The 20,181-nt window shown below is 39.0% G+C and overlaps 9 protein-coding genes and 1 pseudogene across 9 annotated transcripts; 4 read left to right on the forward strand and 6 right to left on the reverse strand.

Annotated features, from left to right (window-relative positions):
* The first annotated feature begins 1,597 nt into the window (after window positions 1–1,597).
* Window positions 1,598–2,079, forward strand: LOC119551774. Its single transcript, XM_037861300.1, has 3 exons — window positions 1,598–1,656; window positions 1,721–1,914; window positions 1,970–2,079. Exons 1-3 carry the CDS (start codon window positions 1,610–1,612, stop codon window positions 2,077–2,079), a joined length of 351 nt encoding a protein of 116 aa, XP_037717228.1. The 5' UTR covers window positions 1,598–1,609.
* Window positions 2,080–3,742: 1,663 nt separating this feature from the next.
* LOC119550174 lies at window positions 3,743–4,139 on the forward strand. The gene is made up of 2 exons (XM_037858709.1): window positions 3,743–3,936; window positions 3,998–4,139. Exons 1-2 carry the CDS (start codon window positions 3,761–3,763, stop codon window positions 4,026–4,028), a joined length of 207 nt encoding a protein of 68 aa, XP_037714637.1. The 5' UTR covers window positions 3,743–3,760; the 3' UTR covers window positions 4,029–4,139.
* A 129-nt stretch (window positions 4,140–4,268) lies between these two features.
* Window positions 4,269–4,868, forward strand: LOC119550173. The gene has a single exon (XM_037858707.1). It carries the CDS (start codon window positions 4,473–4,475, stop codon window positions 4,608–4,610), a length of 138 nt encoding a protein of 45 aa, XP_037714635.1. The 5' UTR covers window positions 4,269–4,472; the 3' UTR covers window positions 4,611–4,868.
* Window positions 4,869–5,982: 1,114 nt separating this feature from the next.
* LOC119550340 (serine protease grass) lies at window positions 5,983–7,267 on the reverse strand. The gene is made up of 4 exons (XM_037858960.1): window positions 7,053–7,267; window positions 6,952–6,997; window positions 6,610–6,788; window positions 5,983–6,547 (listed from the first exon to the last, which is right to left on the reverse strand). The coding sequence occupies exons 1-4, from the start codon at window positions 7,261–7,263 to the stop codon at window positions 6,072–6,074; spliced, it is 912 nt and encodes a 303-aa protein (XP_037714888.1). The 5' UTR covers window positions 7,264–7,267; the 3' UTR covers window positions 5,983–6,071.
* A 2,739-nt stretch (window positions 7,268–10,006) lies between these two features.
* LOC119549572 (chymotrypsin-like protease CTRL-1) lies at window positions 10,007–11,244 on the reverse strand. Its single transcript, XM_037857725.1, has 4 exons — window positions 11,013–11,244; window positions 10,910–10,955; window positions 10,591–10,748; window positions 10,007–10,527 (listed from the first exon to the last, which is right to left on the reverse strand). The coding sequence occupies exons 1-4, from the start codon at window positions 11,242–11,244 to the stop codon at window positions 10,073–10,075; spliced, it is 891 nt and encodes a 296-aa protein (XP_037713653.1). The 3' UTR covers window positions 10,007–10,072.
* Window positions 11,245–11,524: 280 nt separating this feature from the next.
* On the reverse strand, window positions 11,525–13,050 carry LOC119551709 (coagulation factor X). The gene is made up of 4 exons (XM_037861183.1): window positions 12,857–13,050; window positions 12,397–12,442; window positions 12,106–12,257; window positions 11,525–12,042 (listed from the first exon to the last, which is right to left on the reverse strand). Exons 1-4 carry the CDS (start codon window positions 13,038–13,040, stop codon window positions 11,594–11,596), a joined length of 831 nt encoding a protein of 276 aa, XP_037717111.1. The 5' UTR covers window positions 13,041–13,050; the 3' UTR covers window positions 11,525–11,593.
* Window positions 13,051–13,457: 407 nt separating this feature from the next.
* On the reverse strand, window positions 13,458–14,684 carry LOC119549573 (serine protease grass). Its single transcript, XM_037857726.1, has 4 exons — window positions 14,462–14,684; window positions 14,356–14,395; window positions 14,115–14,293; window positions 13,458–13,855 (listed from the first exon to the last, which is right to left on the reverse strand). The coding sequence occupies exons 1-4, from the start codon at window positions 14,682–14,684 to the stop codon at window positions 13,458–13,460; spliced, it is 840 nt and encodes a 279-aa protein (XP_037713654.1).
* Window positions 14,685–14,806: 122 nt separating this feature from the next.
* LOC119551708 (serine protease grass) lies at window positions 14,807–16,004 on the reverse strand. Its single transcript, XM_037861182.1, has 4 exons — window positions 15,718–16,004; window positions 15,620–15,659; window positions 15,383–15,558; window positions 14,807–15,291 (listed from the first exon to the last, which is right to left on the reverse strand). The coding sequence occupies exons 1-4, from the start codon at window positions 15,938–15,940 to the stop codon at window positions 14,894–14,896; spliced, it is 837 nt and encodes a 278-aa protein (XP_037717110.1). The 5' UTR covers window positions 15,941–16,004; the 3' UTR covers window positions 14,807–14,893.
* A 1,264-nt stretch (window positions 16,005–17,268) lies between these two features.
* On the forward strand, window positions 17,269–17,804 carry LOC119550847 (annotated as a pseudogene).
* A 1,055-nt stretch (window positions 17,805–18,859) lies between these two features.
* LOC119550450 (serine protease grass) lies at window positions 18,860–20,029 on the reverse strand. The gene is made up of 4 exons (XM_037859126.1): window positions 19,799–20,029; window positions 19,694–19,739; window positions 19,387–19,565; window positions 18,860–19,330 (listed from the first exon to the last, which is right to left on the reverse strand). The coding sequence occupies exons 1-4, from the start codon at window positions 20,019–20,021 to the stop codon at window positions 18,897–18,899; spliced, it is 882 nt and encodes a 293-aa protein (XP_037715054.1). The 5' UTR covers window positions 20,022–20,029; the 3' UTR covers window positions 18,860–18,896.
* Window positions 20,030–20,181: the final 152 nt, after the last annotated feature.

Raw genomic sequence — 20,181 nt, forward strand, 5'->3', positions numbered from 1 at the left:
TGATGAGTAAACATGCAGAACTAATAAATATTTTTCTGATAAGTACAAAATTCTGGCAGAATTGGAACAAATATTTTTGTAAGTGCTATCTTAATTTGCTGCTTTCTAGTTTGTTGGCGAATTAATTTTTAAACCGAATACTAAACATTTGAATAATAGCATATAATCTATGAACAGCAAGAGAATATAATTTATTAATTATTTTATTTATTAAATCAAGGTGATTATGATTGCTTTAAGAACAAATGTACTCATTTAAAATGTTCACATAAAAAATATACATCGAAGTATATTTAACAGGGAAAAAGAGGGCCAAAAGAAGGACAAGTTGTCACCTCTGGTGGGTTCGGTGGTTTCAGTGGGTGGGGCTGGGTGGTTGGGTGGTTGGGAGGTTGGGCGGCTGATGGCGGTGCGCTGCTGCCAACAAATCGTCGCCAGCTGGTGGCGACAATAAAACGTTTTACAATGTAACCAAGGCGACGACAAGGAGCAGGATCCGTGTGGCCATGTGTGGCCAACAATGTGCAACAAAGTTCATAATTGTTTATGGCTACGGCTTCGATTTGATTTTTATGTCTTCAAGGGTTCGGGGCAGTGATTGAGTGTCGGTCCAGCGATAGCAGGAGGCCATATAAGAACCATGCCAAATTCAGGGGAGGAAAAATATCAAAAAGTTTTTACTTCTACGGTCAGAAATTTTCACTTACCAATAAAATTTTTTAATAATAATAATTAATAAATATTTTTCACAACTTAAAAATTCTAAGCCAGTTTGTAAATTAACATTCGAGACCATTTAAATAAAAATGCAAATACAGAAGGGTACCTAAAAATGTTCTTTGTTTATTTCCTCCAATAAAATTTACTGGGTCTTACATTTTAAGACCTTTGCACTGTTGCTTCCCGTTCTACATTTGGCTTAATAGCAGAAGCATTAGGGATGAAATTTCAGACTATATTATTCCCCATCCTGCGATGGGGAGCAACCCCCACCGTGTTGGCTTCATTATATTGAAACTTTGACGTCGTTATTTTGCATAATTTACAGCACGCTTGAATGCAGCAGCCAAGTATAAGTATATTTCTATAACTACGCCGGAGATGGGAAAATGCGAAGAAAATGCGGGGAAAGCACTGTGCGTGTCGGTTGTCAACGCTACCTTGGCACATGCGAAACGTGAACTTCGAGACATCGAGTTAATGATTCGCACTTGTTCGCCCTAGCCACGCCCCCGACTTTTGTGCGCCGGTAATGAAGTTGATTTATTGCATTACAAGACTTCCAGGGCCCCGTCGATTTCCTCAGCTCAAAACGCAGAGCATTGAACTCTGGGCTCAATTGAACGCAGGAACTAAAGACGAAAATAGATGCATTGTGGCTGGAGATAGGGGCCGGCTGAAGTGCATCTGTTCCGCTAGTTCCGCTGGATCGAACCATTTCCTAGACCTCTATTAATAGACTTTATAACACCCTGCCCCCAAACTCAGACACGCGTCTGCGATCGTCAGCCGTCCTAATGCTAAATTTAGAATGTGGAGAACTAGGGCCCCTCAGCCACCCAAAAAAACAAAAGTCTGGAGCTCCAACTTCAGTTTCTTGAGGATCGCGATGGAGTGCAGAGCTGTGCCCATTCTTCCCACCTACTCACAAGCCTGGTTCGTAGTGCTCGGTGTCTGAAAAAACGAAAGGGATCTTAAAAAGTTCAATATTCTCCAACAGCGGTACTTCCCTGCCCCGAAAGCCGTCCCTTTGCCGCACTCTCTTCGATTACGGACCTCTAAACGATCCAGTGATAATACTCATTACGCTAGCCGTTGTAGTGGGATCCTTCTGCCTGCTCAGCGGTTTTATTCTCCTCTGTGTTGTATCGAAAGCCTGGCAGGATGAGACCTCCGAGGCCATTCTTCTGATCGGTGAGTAGCAGTGCTCCGTCTAAGATTATATCCAAGCTAAAGTTACGGATTTCAGCGATTGGATTTTTTATCACGGCCCTCTCCTGCGTATCCTGGAAATTAACGCGGGCCCAACGGATAACTCAGCTGGTGGATGCCCTCAGCACGGAAAACCAGACTATTTGACAGTAATTGTACACAGTGTATAATATCTAGTTGATATACATTCAATTGTTATTCCAAGAGAGCTGAAAAACTGAAACGTACAAAAATAAAAACTAGTCCTTTTTAAACAATCAAAAACGAACTTCATTTATTCAAAGTATTTGTATTTTCCTATCAAACTGACCTAATTGCTAATCTTACTTGCCATAAAAATTGCATCTTTCAATGTATAGTTATATTATTTTCTATATTTCTATAATTTCTATATTTTTTCTTTGATCAACCTTGTTTAAACCTACAAAATAATACCTGTTTCCCGAAAAAAATATTGGAATGGGAATCCTAAATATTTTACTAGATGGGTCAGCGCGGAATACTCAAGAGTGATCTTGACAGCCCTCGTAGACAACGACAGGTCTCACTCCTAAATTATGGAGATCTTGTGATTAAGGTTACGGGAAAGTAGAAATACTATTTTAATCTATTAGTTGACCTCACAACGATCTCGTTATGCAGTGGTAAGGGGAAAGGACGTAGTCTGCCCGGGGCAAAAAATTATTGAGGCATCTCTAATTTTGAAACTACCTGGTAGTTACGGGGCGAAATCAGGGTGCTTCAGCGCAAGAAGTAGGTCCTGTGGAACGAATCAGGTATATTGTTTTTAAGGAGCAGCTGCAATTTCCCTTTATCCTAAGTCCATTGGGTTCTGCTGCATCTCGGGTTTTTGCTTTGCATGTATCTTCGCCATTTAGGGACACTCTCTGTTGTCTATACGCTTCTTCTCTTAGATGTTCAGTGTGTAGAATCTGTCGGAGAGGACAATCACTTCAGACTACATTTTATAAGCCGCCACTTACAGGGCTGTTCCCCTTACAGCATTTCTGACCCAAGGTAAGGTTGCAACTCACCTACAGAACTTAGTCCAGCTTTAAATGGATTTTTCTGGATATTTAGAAGATCTACATTAATTATACCTTCATATCTCAAAAGTGTTATTAAAAGTATTCTAATTGTTCTAAGAGTGTTTAAACACTAACTTATTTACATGCAGGCCAGAAAAAAAGATTACATTTACAGCGAAAAAATTAATACTTAAATAGGGTAATGATTATTTTGTGTGATAATAGTTAATAATAAGTACAAAACAAAATAAAAAGTCTAAACAACTGTTTAGTAAACCGAGATTTCCCTGATAATAAATAAATTCATGCCCTTACATCTCCTTGAAATGTAATGCACGCAACTCGATTACAATATGTTATGCTATTAATATTTGAATGACGGAACCAAATAAGCTAAGTAAAAATACTTTATAGATTTGAAAAGTCAAAAATTTATATATACAATTTTCAGTGATCATTGTAAATGTATAAATTTAAAAGCCAAATCACTTAAATATTTGTGAAATTATTCATACCATTCAAAGCATGACATGACGATAAGACTTGCTCGGTATATGTACTTATTTGATGATATGTGAGTGTTATTAAATATTAATAAACCAATTAAAAATTAAATTAACAAGAGTATAACTTTTGGTACCAATCCACTTTTCAGTGACATATTTCTTATGAGGACTTTCTTGATTACACAGACATGACCTATCCCTCGGCAGCTGAGGCGGGAAAAGAAAGCAGCTGCTTAGGCCTACCTGAGATCATTTTCCCTTCGTATTCAGTCCTCAACTAGAACTCATCGGAGGATGCCGCACTTACAGAACGCCGAGCGGGATTTTCCCATGCACTGGGCCTTGAATCCCATTCGTATCTCTAGAAGTCTCTCCGCAAATACTCTTTCTCTATATAGAAAAATCTCGCGCAATATGTGGCGCTACTGCACGCAATTCTGTCACAGTCCAAAGTTTCAGCGTTATGTGAGGTGAGTTGGGCAACGAACATACATATATTCAGAGAGTCCCGACTTCAGCCAATTCTTCCAGATTCCTCGAGTCCAGTCTCTGCCAGTTCTAAAGAGCAATGCGCCAAGGAAATGCGCAGCTGCCTCTGATTTGCAATCTTCGCACGTAGACGATGCCAAAATGTGTTAGTTGAATTCATTATAGCGAAGCTCAAAGAGACGGCAGTCAACGATCTCGGTCTGTAGAGGCTTTCGATTTGTTTTGATTTTAGAATGCAGTAATATATTCTTAATTTTGTGGCATCGTAAAATGGGGCCTGCACCACAAGGCATGACGCCAGCGGAACGGGGCATTACCAGGCCGGCAACTGGGAAACTACCCTTACTCCGGCGATCCCACAATCCGACCACCAGTTTCCGCACCAGGGGAAAACACATCGCTTGGAGCTGCCATAAATTCCAGACGCCACCAAGCCGAGCGCTCAGTATCGTTCCGAAGCCAGACGAGTGAAGATTGCTAATTGCTAAGCCCCCAACCAGTTGTCGAGCACCAGAACATGGAGATCATTCGATTCGTTGACAGCGCTCTCAGAGCTTTGATCGCCGGCAGCCTTCTCATCCTGATGACGGCCATATACCGGGAGGACAACAACGCCGGCTCCCACTACATCCACCCCAGACACACCATGCACTGACTCCGCCGGGGTCTCTGGATTCCGATTTCACCTAGTCCCCTCGAAAATGCGCCAGAATAACCGGTTGAGTTTAGTGCCGATTCGACAACAAATCGTCATATCAACAAACTGAAAAAATAACGTTAGACGCATTATTTTCAATTCAAAACTCGCCCCCTCGTAAAATAGAATAACTAATCTTGTATATACTAAATTATGTTTAATCCTCTAATATAAACAATTAATATATCATTGTGTTAATTATTAGAATAACAACAATATCCATGAGTTTTTAATTTATTAAAATCTAAACTGGAATAGAGTTCTTCATTGGATTGAATTGATTGAATTGGGTATTTTTACGATATGCACTGAGTCAACTCCCATATGGTCTGAGATCGGGAGGTGGTCACAAAAATCGATTAGCAATCTGGCCGCACTCCCCTTAAACGGGTTGCAGTTCCAAGCGATTTGAGCTTGTTTTTAAAAAAGTATTTATTATAAGCACGTGTACTTCAACATGAGTCGACTTCAGCACGAATATCTTTCTTTATCCCTGACACAATTTAGAAGCTGACCTTAGCTAATAACCGCAATCACGTTTTTGTTATTAGAACAAGTGTGTTTTTAGCGGCGGTTTTGGTGAAAACTAGTTTAAGGAACCTAAAACATTTGACATTAAGAATTTTTGTATGGTACTAGCTTTTTCAATATCTCTAAAACAGATATCACAAAAAATATGAACTATATTTAATAAATTGTATGATATATATAATATTTTTAGATACATACACCAAGATTAATAAATAATAAAATTGCTATATTCATATGAATACTTTTTACACAGACTCATACCATTTAATTCTACACATGTAGTAAACATATCTTACATTTCCAGGGTTAAGCCAGGTTTTCAACCGACATCATTTCAAATGTAAAATGTAGGTTTTCATGAAAAACACTATGTAGCTAAAAACAGAAGTTAGGATTATTGGTTACCTTTGTAATCTTTGAATAGAATAAAAACTGTTAAATATCAGTGTCATTGCCTATACAAGGCAGGAAACCCTGAACTAGAGTTGCAAACATCCCCAAGTAAATGTTCTTTATAAGCTTGTAAACAAGTTTAATCTGATACAGAGGCGTGAAAAATCCTTCCGTATTACTATATTAGTCATGACTGAATTCCTTATCTGTTGGTGTACCGTAATCAACTTAATATAAAAGTTCAGTTTATTGATTCTTATCAATAAAAATAAGGTTTCATGCGCTTATATTGGAACAAGATTTCTTAGAAACAGCAATAAGCCGATAAGCTTTATTTGATAACTTGTTACTGACTAAATTTATAATTTCAATTTTGCAAACTTTTTAAAATAAACTTATTTCTAACTTTTTAGGCGATAAATATGTATATTTTTGCAAATGGTATACATTTTGTTTAACAAGTTCAGATTAAAATGCTCCCTTTTAGGTTGGAAATTATAGTGGGTAATAGAATTCGGGGAATCCGACATTCTTTCTGAGTAACAAAGGTCTCTGCATATCCTGGACGGGTCCAAACTGCCTTACTACCCGTTCGATCCAGTGGCCGTGGCCCAAGACATCCGTGAGTACGCTGGCGTTCAGGCACTGATCGCTCACCCAGCTGGCGATGCCCACTTGGACATAGCGGTCGTGCTTCTTGTAATACATCTTTCGGATCTGCGGACCACCAAGATCTCCAGTGCAGAGGGTTTTGTTACCGTTGCCGCCGCAAATCTGATCGGAGGTCAAGGGTTTTCCAAAGATTTCAGAGCATAACTCTTTAGGTTGACGACTGATGTCCATTTTTTGGAGAACGCTGCTCGTCGCATTCTTGGTAGTCTGTCCCCAACCGGTGGTCGTAAACCACTTGAGCTGATCCACTCGTTCCCTCAACCGTTCGTCCACGAAAATGCAAATAGGCCGGATGTGAGCTGCAGATGGGAGAAGTTACTTAATTGAGACCAAATCCCAGTCTGGTTTTTAATTGACCCACGTAAGTACTTCACCCTCTTGTCGAGCCGCAACATCCCGATGTCGTTGGCATGCGTACTTGAATCGTAAAACTTATGCTTGAAGGCCATGTCCACCTCGTACTTTTGGGCCTTTCCCTGACATATTTGAAGCTCACAGTCCGTCGTGGTTTCTACGTTGTACTCACCCAGGTGAACCGTTCTGAAAGAAAATCATATCATCAGTTTGATATTGCAACTTAAGTAATAGAAAATCTCAGGTGAATTTTTTCGGAAATAACAGAATATTATCAGCTTGAAATTCCAACTTAACTTGTCCAAGATCAGAAGACTCTTGCTTCCATGTACTTTAATAAATAACTTACATTTCCAAGTCGTCGGGAATGCATTGAGCAGCTGTTAGGACGAACCCTAAAAAGAAAAAATATTAAGTATACGCTATCCGAATGATTTATTTCTAACGAACAGTGATTGATAAGGGTGCCGGCACATTTCGATCCGCTGGGTGTTGTCAGATAGGCCATCCATGGATTTTCTCCCAACTTAGCATTCTGACCGTTCAAGATTTTAGCGGCGAATGAAGTTTCGATCCCGCAATCCTCCTCCAAGAGCAAGGGCTTATATCCAAGGACCCTCAGCGGGAGGCAGGCGATGACTGCGATGATGATCTTCATCATTGTGAGGCGATTCATTCTCTGATGCTGCGAAGCACGACCGCTATTTAAATTACCTCTTGAGAGCCTCTTATCAGGAGACTCTTATCCGGGGAATAACCCGGGCAAAAAATTCTTTATTAAAGTCTTGTTTTTTTTTTCAAATTGTTTTTCTGCCAAAAAGACTAATTATACTTCACACAACAAGTCATTATTTTTTTAAAGATTAGTGAAGTAATTTTGTTTTTCTGCAAGTCTGTATAAGTAAATCATTCTCAGAAACTATTTACGCTATAGTATACTTAGGTTTGACAGTTTATTTTTATTAAATATGAAATACAACAGCCCTTGAATTTTTTCTATTATATAAAGAGCGGTTTCTAAAAATTAAAAATTTATATATATACGTATGTATAATTTATATTTATTCACCCGAATTTAAGTAAAAATCAATCATGAGTTTTTATATGCATTCAGAGTCGTTAACAGGTCATTAAAAATACCAAGAAACAGTAAAGTTTATTCCATGCTCTTGGCTGTTCTCACTACCATATCACTGTGGACGGCAGTACACGTAGTGGCGAAGCGCGCAAGAGAGCGTGCGAAGACAACTACTATATATTGCCGCAGAATTGAAAATCTGCCATTATACTATTATGGTCCGATCATAACGATCATAACCATCGAAAGGTATCGCAAAAACTAAGAAGATTGCATACAAAGACTTTCGAAATATAAATTTGTTTGGGAGAAAAAGCGGTGAAAGTGTAAAAGTAAATATTTCGAAAATTGGAGCTGCTGGATACGGTGGGGATAAAAGCCCCCAGCCGTTTAGCTAGTATTATTCTTACTGACAATACGCGTCGAATGACACCACATTTTTTGAAATCCGATGTCCCGTTCAAAAGTAATTCAAACAAGAAAGGAAGTTAACTTCGGCAGGCCGAAGCTTGTATACCCTTGCAGCTATAATTATTAAATTTAAAAACACAAAAAATGATATTCCCAATAGTATAAGATAATATGTCAAAAAACACCGAAGCTATAATTTGTTTAATATTATTTTTCCACCAATTTTCCGATCGTTTCTATGGCAGCTATTGGATATAGTCGTCCGATTTCGATAAAATTAAATTCGAAATTCAGAGCTATCTAAAAAATGTTATTTCCAAGCTTAGGAGGGTATATGCTAAAAAACACCAAAGATATAACTTTTTTACATTTTTTTTCCGATTATTCCTATGGGAGCTATAAGATATAGTTGTCCGATCCGGCTGGTTCCGACTTATACACTACCTGCAAAAGATATAAGACTTTTGGGTAGAAACGTTTGTTTGCGTAGAAACGGACGGACAGACGGACATGGCTAGATCGACTCGACTAGTCATGCTGATCAAGAATATATATACTTTATGGGATCGGAAACGTCTCCTTCACTGCGTTGCAAACTTCTGACTGAAATCAATATACCCTCTGCAAGGGTATAAAAACAAGATTTTCTTCTTCTTCCCAAAATGAAAATGTTTGTCCCTTTGTTTGTGAGTTTGTATGCATCCCATCTTAGTTTTAGGGTTTTGGAAACCCTATGGGTGTATAAAGTAGCTTGAATTAGAAAACGTTTGTTCTACGACTTTTGGAAAAACCCGCTAGCTTAGCGGAAAACCAAAAAAAAAGCCAGATTTAAAATGCGTATAGTATCTAAACAACTAATGATACAGAAACGTGCTATAAATTTCTGAAAAGATAATTTGATTTGCTAAATACTCTTTATATAGTAAACTTGTCTGAATATAATAGATTTAGAGTTATGACAAAAAGTTATTTTTTAAAACCACTTTTTACTATTTTCTCAAAATTGAGTCAAACGATTTCTTTTTAAATTTCAAATCATATAGACCTTGAGATTCCTCGACTTTTGATTTTTGCCCTAAAAATTACCGTTTGGAAGATATTAAGCTATAAGAAGTGCAACTCGTTTCAGCTCCGTATACGAAATATTTCATACTTATTGGAATAAACAAGAAAAAACCAATTTGATGAAAAATATTCTTATTAGATTTTTTCAAACGGAAAATCTGTTATGGTTTTAGGGTCCTTTACTTGCAAGAAGCTAATCGTAATAGGAAACTTGATCTTTTTGTTCTACCACTTTGAAAAAAACCCGCTAGTTCGGCGGGAAATGTAAGATACGACAGATTTCTCTTGGAATCTGAAACTATACAGCCCTTGAGATTCCAAACTTGTGCTATTAAAATAGGTAATTGAAGCGATAAAACTTGTTATTAAAAAGTTTAATGTTCATATTAAATGTTTCGTTCTTAATAGAATGTGAATGTAAGCAACCCATACCTTATTAGAATAAGGTTAAGCCGAAGTGGAACGTAAAAGTTTCTTATCGCCTTTATACATTCTTTAGAATTATATATTTATTTAAAATTTAATTTAACAGTGTGTGTGTTTGGTTTTTCAATAACCAAGCCATATGGCGACGACTCCTAATCATGGTATTGGGGCACTTAAACTCTTGTGCAAAAAAAACCTCTAATATCAAACAAAAATTTCTGATATCAACAATTGTGACGAAACATGATATTACATTCGATAAAATAAATAAACTATATTAAATGTATGTATTCGGCACGCTACTACAGAAAATTTACGTGTAGGTAAATAAATATTTACTGTTGCGGGCCGAAATCATAAATTTAATATAGTTTATTTATTTTATCGAATGTAATATCATGTTTCGTCACAATTGTTGATATCAGAAATTTTTGTTAAAGGCGCGTTCGCCACTACTTTTTACCTCGTTAAGAGGTGTTTTTGTTTGATTTTAATAAAGCCTTAAATTAGAATCTAAAGATTCGTCCCTGGGGGTATTCCAATCCACTATCCTTTTGATCCATTCGCCGTAGCTCACGACGTCCGTGATAATGCTGACCGGGCAGCCTGCTCCCGAATAGCTGGCAATGCCCATCTGGACGAAGCGATACTCGTCGCCAAACTTCCTCCTTACCATCCTCCCCTGCGGACCACCGGAGTCCCCTTGGCAGAGCCTACGGTCTTCGGAACCCACGCAGATCTGTTGGGACGTCATGCGTTGGACAAACACCCAGGCGCACTCAGTTTGATTCCTGCGATTTAGTTTCACTTTTTGAAGAACGCGACTCCCACGGGAAAAGGGTTCCGTAGAGGTTAGGCCCCAGCCGGTGGCTGTGAACCAGGTGGCCTCCTCCGTTACCCACTTCATATTGCTATTTTCGAAAATGCAGATGGGTTTGATATGGTCTGCAGGCGAAAGAAACATCACTGATTAGTAAAAACGTTGCTTTCGGAGCTCAATGGACTCACGTAAGTACTCCACCCTCATTTTGAGCCTCAGCAATGCGATGTCGTGGGTATATGTTTTGTTATCGTAGTACATGTGCCTGAAACCCCTATCTACCTCGTACTCTTTGTGTGCGGAGTCTTCAGTTGTATCCCTATCGTATTCACCCAAGCGAACAATGCTGAAAGGAAGGACATTATTAGCAAAGAAATCAGAAGAGGTATCTGAACGTTACAAATATTTTGTATTCACATATTCGTATGGTAAAATATGTGTCTTTCATTCACCAAAGATTCTATGATGTTATTTATTTACGCTTAATATATTTAAAAGAGGTCTTACTAGTTCACCCCGTTATCGAAGCAATGGGCCGCCGTCAAGACAAACCCTATAAAATACAATTTCGTTAGCAGCTCAATAATGCATGATTCATTTGCAAACGAACAGTGATTGATAAGAGATCCGGCGCATCTAAAGGAAGTTTGCGTGTGCAGAAGGGCCATCCAAGGATGTAGTCCTAATCCCGCTGGCTCACCACCAATGATTTTCGGCTGAATTAAAGACGCTATCCCACAATCCTCCTCTAAAAACTGGGATGAGGAACCAGGGACTTGAAGCCACAGCCACAAGATTACTGCGAGTCCAGTGAAAACACTCTTCATTCCGCGACAAGTCATCCTCACATACTGATACTTCAAGTCGTCGTCGAATTTTTGGAGAGCGTTATCGCTGGCTTTGTTCGGGAAAGACCCATTGCGAAGCCAGCGGTGACTTAATTGTTTTTTATTGTAACACACTAATCAGAAAACTCATAAAAAGACCGACTCTAAAAAATGTAATATGAGAGCATAGCATATAAAATATCTATCAATATAACACATATTTATATATTCTATAGTTCCAAATAAGTTAAGCTCTGATGTATTCTCTACAAAATATGGAAGAAAACTATAGAGACAGATTTCTTGTATTAACTTTTATTAAGTTTTCATTTAATATAAGTGTCCAAACTATTATATGAAGTAATCATTTCGTATAAATCCTTTTACTTGTGGCACTGGCAGCAAAGCTTCTTTTGGGCGTGTAGGAAGAGACTTCGAACAGTGCGATCACATCCTGAATCCACCAGTAAAATTTCGTTACGTCGGTGTAACCCTGTACCCCCTGACAATCCATTTCGCTCAAAGTCGAGATGCCGAACTGAACAATCCTATTTTCATTTTGATATCTAAGGTATTGGGATAGTGCTGAGCCAGAGAGACCATCGCATGACTGCGAGTATTCCGAACTTCCAGCACAGAACTGGGTGTATAAGTCTAGTCCATCGCAGAGGTGAGGCTTACGTTCAATTCTTATGGACCCAAGCTCCATGGTGCTGTACATGCCATCTATATTCATTCCCTGCCAGGCAGTTCCAATGAAATTTTTCACCTCCTGCTTTGGATCCCCGATAATGCAGATCGGCTTTATGTATGCTGTGAAATAAAGTCGCCGTCAGAGAACAGCTTTGAATTCAAGTATTTGCCATGGCTACTTACCTTTAAACTGCACTTCCTTGGTCAGTTTTAGCAGGCCGATGTTATTGGAATACGATTCGTTGTTATAGTAACGATACCTGAGAGAATAGTCTACTAAATGATCTTCCGCCAAATCACCTTCGCTTCTTCCGAACTCCCCCAAGCGAACTTTTCTGCAAGGAGAAAAATTTAAAATTCGTCTTTTTTCTGGAATTGCTCGTAAAAGAAGATAAAATAAAAACATCGCCTGCCTTATTAGGCACAGGGTTTATTTTAAATCAGTGAACTATATGTTTTTTTTTTAATACTTACACGACGCCTTTAGTTTTAATGCAGTTCGCAGCAGTTAATATAAAGACTGGAAATAATTTAAATAGTTTTATTATTACTTCAGTGCTTAAAATCTTGTAATTTATTCCATAGCTTCGGATTTTGGTTTTTAACAATTTTCAAGTCAAAGCCTAAGCCCGATTTTATCTTTTGCACTTTATCAAGCTGAAACACGTGGCTTATGTGTGTATACTTTCATTTAAATTGATAATTATAATTGATCGATTAACTACAAACTGGACCATTGCATAAAGAATTCGCGGTTGATTTTAGAGTATTCTGATAGCACTGAATAAGAATAACATCCGAGATTTTGTACAGAAAGTTATATCACAAAATCACTGATGCGTACGCAAAGAATGTATACTCAAAATCAAAATCAGCTCATTAAAGTAGCATTTCTTCCGTTTATTGTTCAGTGAAACTACCGTCGCATACATACATTTAGTTATCAGTGTTCCGGCACAAAAGATTTCGCCGTTTTGCTGCAATAGAGCTGTCCAGGGACCCACGGCTCCCTGGTATTCGCCTCCGCAGTCGTTGTATAGCCAATTTGCGGATCCGGAGTTGCAACAGATAAAAAGCAGGCTGGCGAGCACTGCGATAGCAGTTAATGAGCTGTTCATTGCGATCGGAACAACGCCTACATACTGAAATACTGAAATTCTTTCGGCGTTGAACGCCTTTAAAAAATCTCTCAGTTTCTTTTCAGACCTTATCAGCGAACAGCTGGTATTAGGGGTCAAGCTTGTGACTCAGTTTAAAAACAGAAGAATACATTCTTGGAAAGATGGCTATCGCAAAAAAATATACTTAAAGCAGTATTGTTTGATTGTCAAAACCAATGCTTTTCTTAAAATAATAATGCATTGTATTCTTTAACAATTCAAAGTATAATATATAAAATAAGTACTTATGAAATTTTTTTGGGCTAGTCCCATAATTAAAACGTTGTTTCCTTGAATTTAGTATGATTAATTGAAGAATCAAATGATTTCATCAATGTTTATTGATAAACAAATATTAATTAACAACAAATTAAATTAATTTCCAAGGGACCGCATCGCCTGCCGAAGCCAATCAATGTAATTGGGAACAAAAGTGTAGACTCCTGGACTCCTACACTGTTTTGGGCCAAAGCTCACGATGCCCAGCTGTAGGTAGCGATTGACTCCATCGAAGTTTACCTTGGTCACGAGAGGTCCACCGGAGTCGCCGGAGCAGGTGTCCTGTTCGTCGTAGCCAGCGCAAATCTGGTTCTGGGTGACTGTCACTCCAAGGTTTTCATTGCAGTAACGTATATTATACCGCGCAAGTACAGTGGTCTGGAGCACAGTGGAATAATGATGTTTCGCAGTTTTACCCCACCCGAAAGCCTGATATTCATCCACATTGGGCACACTGGCCGGATTAAGCACCAGGCAAATGGGCTGAATATGAACTGGGGAATAGAAATTGTAATATTACTGCAATAGTTACAGTTCCATGCCTTAAAATTAATTGATAAAAATTGTAATATTAATGCATTTATTACAGTTTCATGCCTTAAAATTAACTTGTCGTTTATAAACTCAGTCAGCCCTCATGAAAATTTATGTTTTAAAATATATTGAAGATATGTATAAGGTTTTTAAAAAATCTCAGAGTTCATTTTTCACACACATTAATAATAAATATAAAAGATTGTAAAAATTACTTACTATTAAAATTGATGGTTCGGTTTAGTTTGACCAGACCTATGTCGTGGGGCATGGAGTCATTATTGTAGAGTCGGTGCTTTGCTGCTGCCGCAATGCCATATTCCTCAGAACGTGGAGAGCAACTATGCCCCTGGCAGTCGGGATCCGTTCTAATATCGTGTTCTCCCAGTCGCACCTTTCTGAGTTGCAGATTTGAAGGGATAACAATGTGGTTAATGTAACTTAAGATACAAGAACTTACAAATGGGGCTCAATGCAATGCGCGGCAGTTAGTATGTATCCTGAAATCAGTTAACAATAATATTATACATATAGTATACCTAAGAATTTTAAAATACATTACGAACTTGAGTTGATGATCGATCCACCACAATGCACTTTGGAGCTGTTGAAAAAATAGGCCATAAACGGAGCCGATTTTATTACAGCTTCTTTACCGTTCATGATCCTCGTACCCACATAGGATTCATAGGATACACCACAGATCGGATTCAGAAAGTACGCATCCACTACCAGCTGCTGAAGGATTAGGCAGAAGCCAATTACAAACCAAGCCGAGGAAGTCCTCATTTCGCGTGATGGTTTAATAGTCACTAAACAGATTGCAACTGGTGGTGCTGGTTAAATATGCTCCAAGCGGTTCTTATCAGCCCAGAAATTGAAACCCCCATCACAATTCCAAGAAATGTAAGTATTTCTCGCCTTCGGTTTATTGGCATGCAGTATAATAAATTAAGATTTGAAAGGACCTTACCATAATCAATAATAAAAATTAATGATTAATAACCATATCTCTGAATAACCTGTCTGATCCATTCAATGTAATTCGGCACAAATGTATAGACACCCGGACTTCTACACTTATCTTCGCCAAAGCTCACGATGCCCAGCTGCAGGTTGCGGATAACACCATCGTAATTCACCTTGACCACCAGAGGTCCACCGGAGTCGCCGGAACAGGTGTCCGAACCCTGGAAGCCGACACAAATCTGGTTATGGGTGATTGGCATAGGGAGCACCATTCGGCAGTAGTTGTTGTCGTAGCGGGATAGTTTGGTAGTCTGGAGCACATTGGATGAACGATTGCTGGCGGTTTCGCCCCACCCGAAGGCCTGGTACTCATTCACATTGGGCGTAGCCGCCGGATTAAGGAGCAGGCAGATCGGCTGGATGTGGACTGTGGAGTAAAATAGTTGGTACCTTATTCATCTTCATTGGTATTATCACCATCGTGCTATATATTTAAAAGTAAATTTGGTTTTTTTTACCATTGAAAATAATATTTCTACTCAGTTTGAGGAGAGCAATGTCGTTGGCTAGGGTCCGACTGAAAGATCTGTGCTTTGTGGCCGTCAAAATATCGAACTCCTCGACGGGGGGAGCGCAATTAGTCCCCTGACAGTCGGGATCTCTTGTAATATCGTGTTCTCCCAGACGCACTTTGCTGAATCGGAGAAATAAATGCTTAATGTGGCAGAGTGTTAGATGCAAAGAGGAATACCTACAGATAGGATCTCATGCAATGAGCGGCCGTTAAAACGTATCCTGAAAAAACGACTTTAAGCCCACGAAGCTTTCATTTTAAGAGTTTTGAAATACGTACTTTGGGTAATGATTGTTCCGCCACAATACAGTTCCGAGTTATAGTACAAGTATGCCATAAACGGGGCCGATTTTATTATAGCCTCTTTTCCGCGCACTATTCTAATCGACACATTGGACTCATAGGAAATCCCACAGGTCGGATTCAGGAAGTAGTAGGCCACCACCTGCTCCTGCAGAATCAGGGCAACGACAATGAAGATCCCAGCCGAAAAAGACCTCATTTCGCGTGACGGAATTCGTGGTTACTGAACTCTTTGCAGTTGGCGATTCTCATTAAATGAGATTCAAGCTGACCTTATCAGGAATGCGATTCGATGGAAGTGAATGCAATGCACCGCAATAAATTTGTTCGACTTAATCTGATTCAATTTAGAGCTGGAGAACAATCGATGGAAACATCGATAGTATCGATTGTCTCAAAATTTCGTGAAAGTCGATTGTTTTTTCTGACTATCGATGGTTTCCTTTTATTTTTTGCCCATCATTTTATGCTTTTCCCATCACTTTAATACTTTAATACAGGAAGTTCCTACAAGGTGGAACAGCGCTTTTTTTATGATGGAAAGAATCATCAAGACTCATGACGCTATTTCCTATGTTTTGGTAAACACAGCAAAGGCCCCACAGCCATTTTCAATTGAAGAAATTGAGATTTTAAAAGAACTGTGCGCAATAATGTCACCGTATAATGATGCAAGCAAACGAGCCTCAGCGGATAAAACTGCCACTGTATCACTAATTATACCAATAATTGCCGAGTTGTATCAAAAAAATGAATTTAATAAAGTGCTCTTTGAAAGCGGCTCAGGATGCTCATGACTTGATCAAAATTCGTATCAAAGAACGATTTTATCATTATGAATCACGAACTGTCCCTAGAATAGCGACACTGCTAGATCCACGCTTCAAAAAGGAAGGTTTTTTTCTACCATCGAATGCTGAACAAGCTGCTAAGGCTTTGGAGTTGAAGCTCTAAGAAATATTGTCTATGATTTCGAATGCTAGTTCCACAGCTCCAGCACCACCACAACCAAGCTTTTATCCTTACCTGCAAGGTAAACTGTCTAATAAAGTTACATCTAACAGGGCAGACTCAATAATACTAATGCGACAGTACTTTGAGCAAAAAAACGATGATGAAAGCAAGGACCCTTTACTACACTGGAAGGTTAGTATTAGACATGTATAACTATTTGTACAGATTAACCAAAAAAGTCTTTTTCAGATGACCAATGATGATTTTCAAGCCCTCAAGGCCCTCGCGAAAGAATATGTGTGCGTCCCAGCATCCTCCTGTGCCTCCGAAAGGACTTTTAGTAAGGCAGGACAAATAATTTCAGACCGTCGATGCGCGCTGAAGTCCAAAACTGTAGACCAGTTGTTATTTATTAATAAGAATTTTTACTTATAAAGAATTTATTTATTTTTTTTTTTTAACCATCGATAGTCCATCGATTGTTTTTCTAAAACAATCGAAAACCATCGATGGTCCCACCATCGATTGTTCTCAAGCTCTAACACGGATAAACAGTTTCTGCTCCACATTCAGTTATACTACAGAGTAGCGCGTTCAAGAAGGATGCTCGTTCTAAATTAAAATCGAGTGCTTTCTTTGGTCCTTAATTTTATTTTCTTAGTCCTTTTAATTTCATCGAGTGTCCAAGCAGATGAGAGAAACATAAACATCCTCGGAAAAAGTGATTGCGACTCGCTGGGGCTTCAACTCAAAGGTAATAAAAAAATACACAATCTCTCGATTTTGATCTTAATGTACAAAAATAAGAGTGCCATTTTGAACATAGCTTTGCGATTGGCAAATTATAATTCATCAGCATTTACCTAATCATCTCGTACGAGCATTTCATTATTTTTCGGTTACTTCCAGCTGCCCTGCCAGAAGTTATAACCAGAAAATGCAGGAACTGCTCCCCACAACAGGCTCAAAAGGCGCAAAAGCTGACTACATTTTTACAAACTAGATACCCGGACGTTTGGGGAATGCTTCTTAGAAAGTACGACAATGCCTAAATATGGCAATTAATGTACTCCTCATGCATCGAATATAATAAATTAGTCTCGACATCATCCTTGGTTTCTCCATTCGGGTTTTCAGATTTTTCGAATGGTAAGGCGACTGAAAGGATACCCGCCTTCAATTGAAACATAGCTTTATACAAATGACTGTATTATTACATCTTATTATTACATAAACTCTAAAAGTACGTCTTGAAAGGGCCCAGGCCATCATTTACTGTGGCTCTCTAGATAAACTGTTGCATTGTCCACGCCCAAAAACTGGTGTATACTCAGCGTGGACAGCATTTTCATCTGGCCCTGATACAGCACATCGGCGATGATCTTCTCTGCGTAAATGGCCTGGGTCCCGTCCATCGAGCGCAGCTTGTGGGCGATAATTTTTCCAAAGTTCGAGAAGTGATCGTCCAGCTGACTGTCCGCGCTTTTTAAGGCCAGCGAAAATAGTCTCTCAAAGTCAATGGTGGATATGTCCGCCCGGAATTTTCCAGCCGGCGTCCCAGCATCCTCCTGTGCCTCCGAAAGGACTTTTAGTAAGGCAGGACAAATAATTTCAGACCGTCGATGCGCGCTGAAGTCCAAAACTGTAGACCAGTTGTTATTTATTAATAAGAATTTTGGCTTATAAAGAATTTGATCTCAAAATAGAAATTTTTGGCGTATTTTTTTTAAATTTAATTTTTTTTTTTTTACCATCGATAGTCTATCGATTGTTTTTCTAAAACAATCGTAAACCATCGATGGTCCCACCATAGATTGTTCTCCAGCTCTAATTCAATTGTGTGAAAAAAAAAACCTTTATATTAATCAAAAACGCCCTCCTCCTTACATAATATTTTACGAATTCATATTCTTAAGCGAAAGAATTCCTTACATTTTTTTTAACCCTTGACCATAATCAAAAAACCTGACTTATTTTTCGCTTGCTAGTTATTTAGTTTATTTCTCTCCATAATGTTATGTTTAAGTTGTATCTATTTTTTAGTTAAAATTTCAAGGAATATAGGAAGCAAATGCCTTTTAGTACTGACCAGAAAAATTCATATAACAGAAAGAATGAATCATTTTTGACCCATTATCAATATCAAGAAAAAATCGACGATGCATTTTCAAAAAATATTTTTTTTATTTTTATTTGACAGATCAATTATTTGGCATTCTTGGTGCCTGCACATAGGTGTAATCCCGCACTACGGCTGCGATCCAGTTGGTGTAGCTGTACACATCCGTGTAGACCCCGATGCCGGTGCAGTGCAAACTGCCGTAGCTGACCACTCCAAACTGCACGTCTCGCACCTTATTCATGTGACGCACTTTCCGGATGAGCGGACCGCCGGAATCACCGCTACACGTGTCGCCTTCGTTGCTCCCGGCGCAGAACTGGTTGCTCTGCACGATCCTGTCGAGGGACCTCCAGCAGCGGTTGGGATCAAAACGGTGGAGCTTCACGGTCTGGAGCGCACCGCGGGTCCTGTTCGTTTTGGTCTCGCCCCATCCGGTGGCGATAAACCACTGAAGACTCTCGACAACGTGCCTTTTCGTAGGATCCAGGATTATGCAGATAGGTCGGATGTGTTCTGCAAATAAAGACTCTGAGTATTTTGGACGAGCAGAGTTGTTTTTCTAGTCCTACGTTTAAAAGTCACAGGCCGTTCCAAGCGCAGAAGCGCAATGTCGTTCATGTTTCTTTTCTGGGAATATTTCCCATGCCGGATTCCCAGATCAACATTGTACTCCTCGGTTTTCGGGATGCAAACCTTGTTGACGCAGTCCACTGTGGTGGTATCATCGTACTCACCAAGACGCACCTTTCTGCTCAAACCAAAATTACACATCATATAAATTTAAATGGATAGATATAAATGTTAAAGCTAAATTTTGAAAAACACTTAGTACTTTTCTTGGTATTAGATTTATAGTTACTTATTGCCATTACTTACACGGCCATTCCTTCAAAAACACAGTGCGCTGCTGTCAGAACAAAACCTGTTGGGGAAATCTGTTGTTATCGACTGTTAATAAGACCTCGAGCCAATTATACCCACGTTGAGTGATCAGGGTGCCTCCACAAATAAGTTTGGTGGAGGAGTGGATAAAAGCCATCCACGGATTTGAGTTTATTATCGCATCACTGCCACCGATTATTTTAAAAGTTACTAGCGACTCCTTGTTAGGAACTCCGCAGTGGGGTTCTAAATATTCACCAGTGGCCAGAGGACAGGCGATCCCAATAACGAGTGCTGTGATCGCAATAATAGCATCCCACATCTGTCTGATTTGTTAGTCAACTGTCGGAGCTGCCCCTCGATCATCAATATATGTATTCTTGCCCGGCTCTCAGACAGCTTATCTCAATTTTTAATTATAAATACAATTAGTAGAAACATTCCAACGCCTGAATACCCTTGAAGTCCAATCGTAATATTAT

The sequence above is a fragment of the Drosophila subpulchrella genome, chromosome 2R (assembly GCF_014743375.2).
Source record: "Drosophila subpulchrella strain 33 F10 #4 breed RU33 chromosome 2R, RU_Dsub_v1.1 Primary Assembly, whole genome shotgun sequence".
Taxonomy (NCBI): domain Eukaryota; kingdom Metazoa; phylum Arthropoda; class Insecta; order Diptera; family Drosophilidae; genus Drosophila; species Drosophila subpulchrella.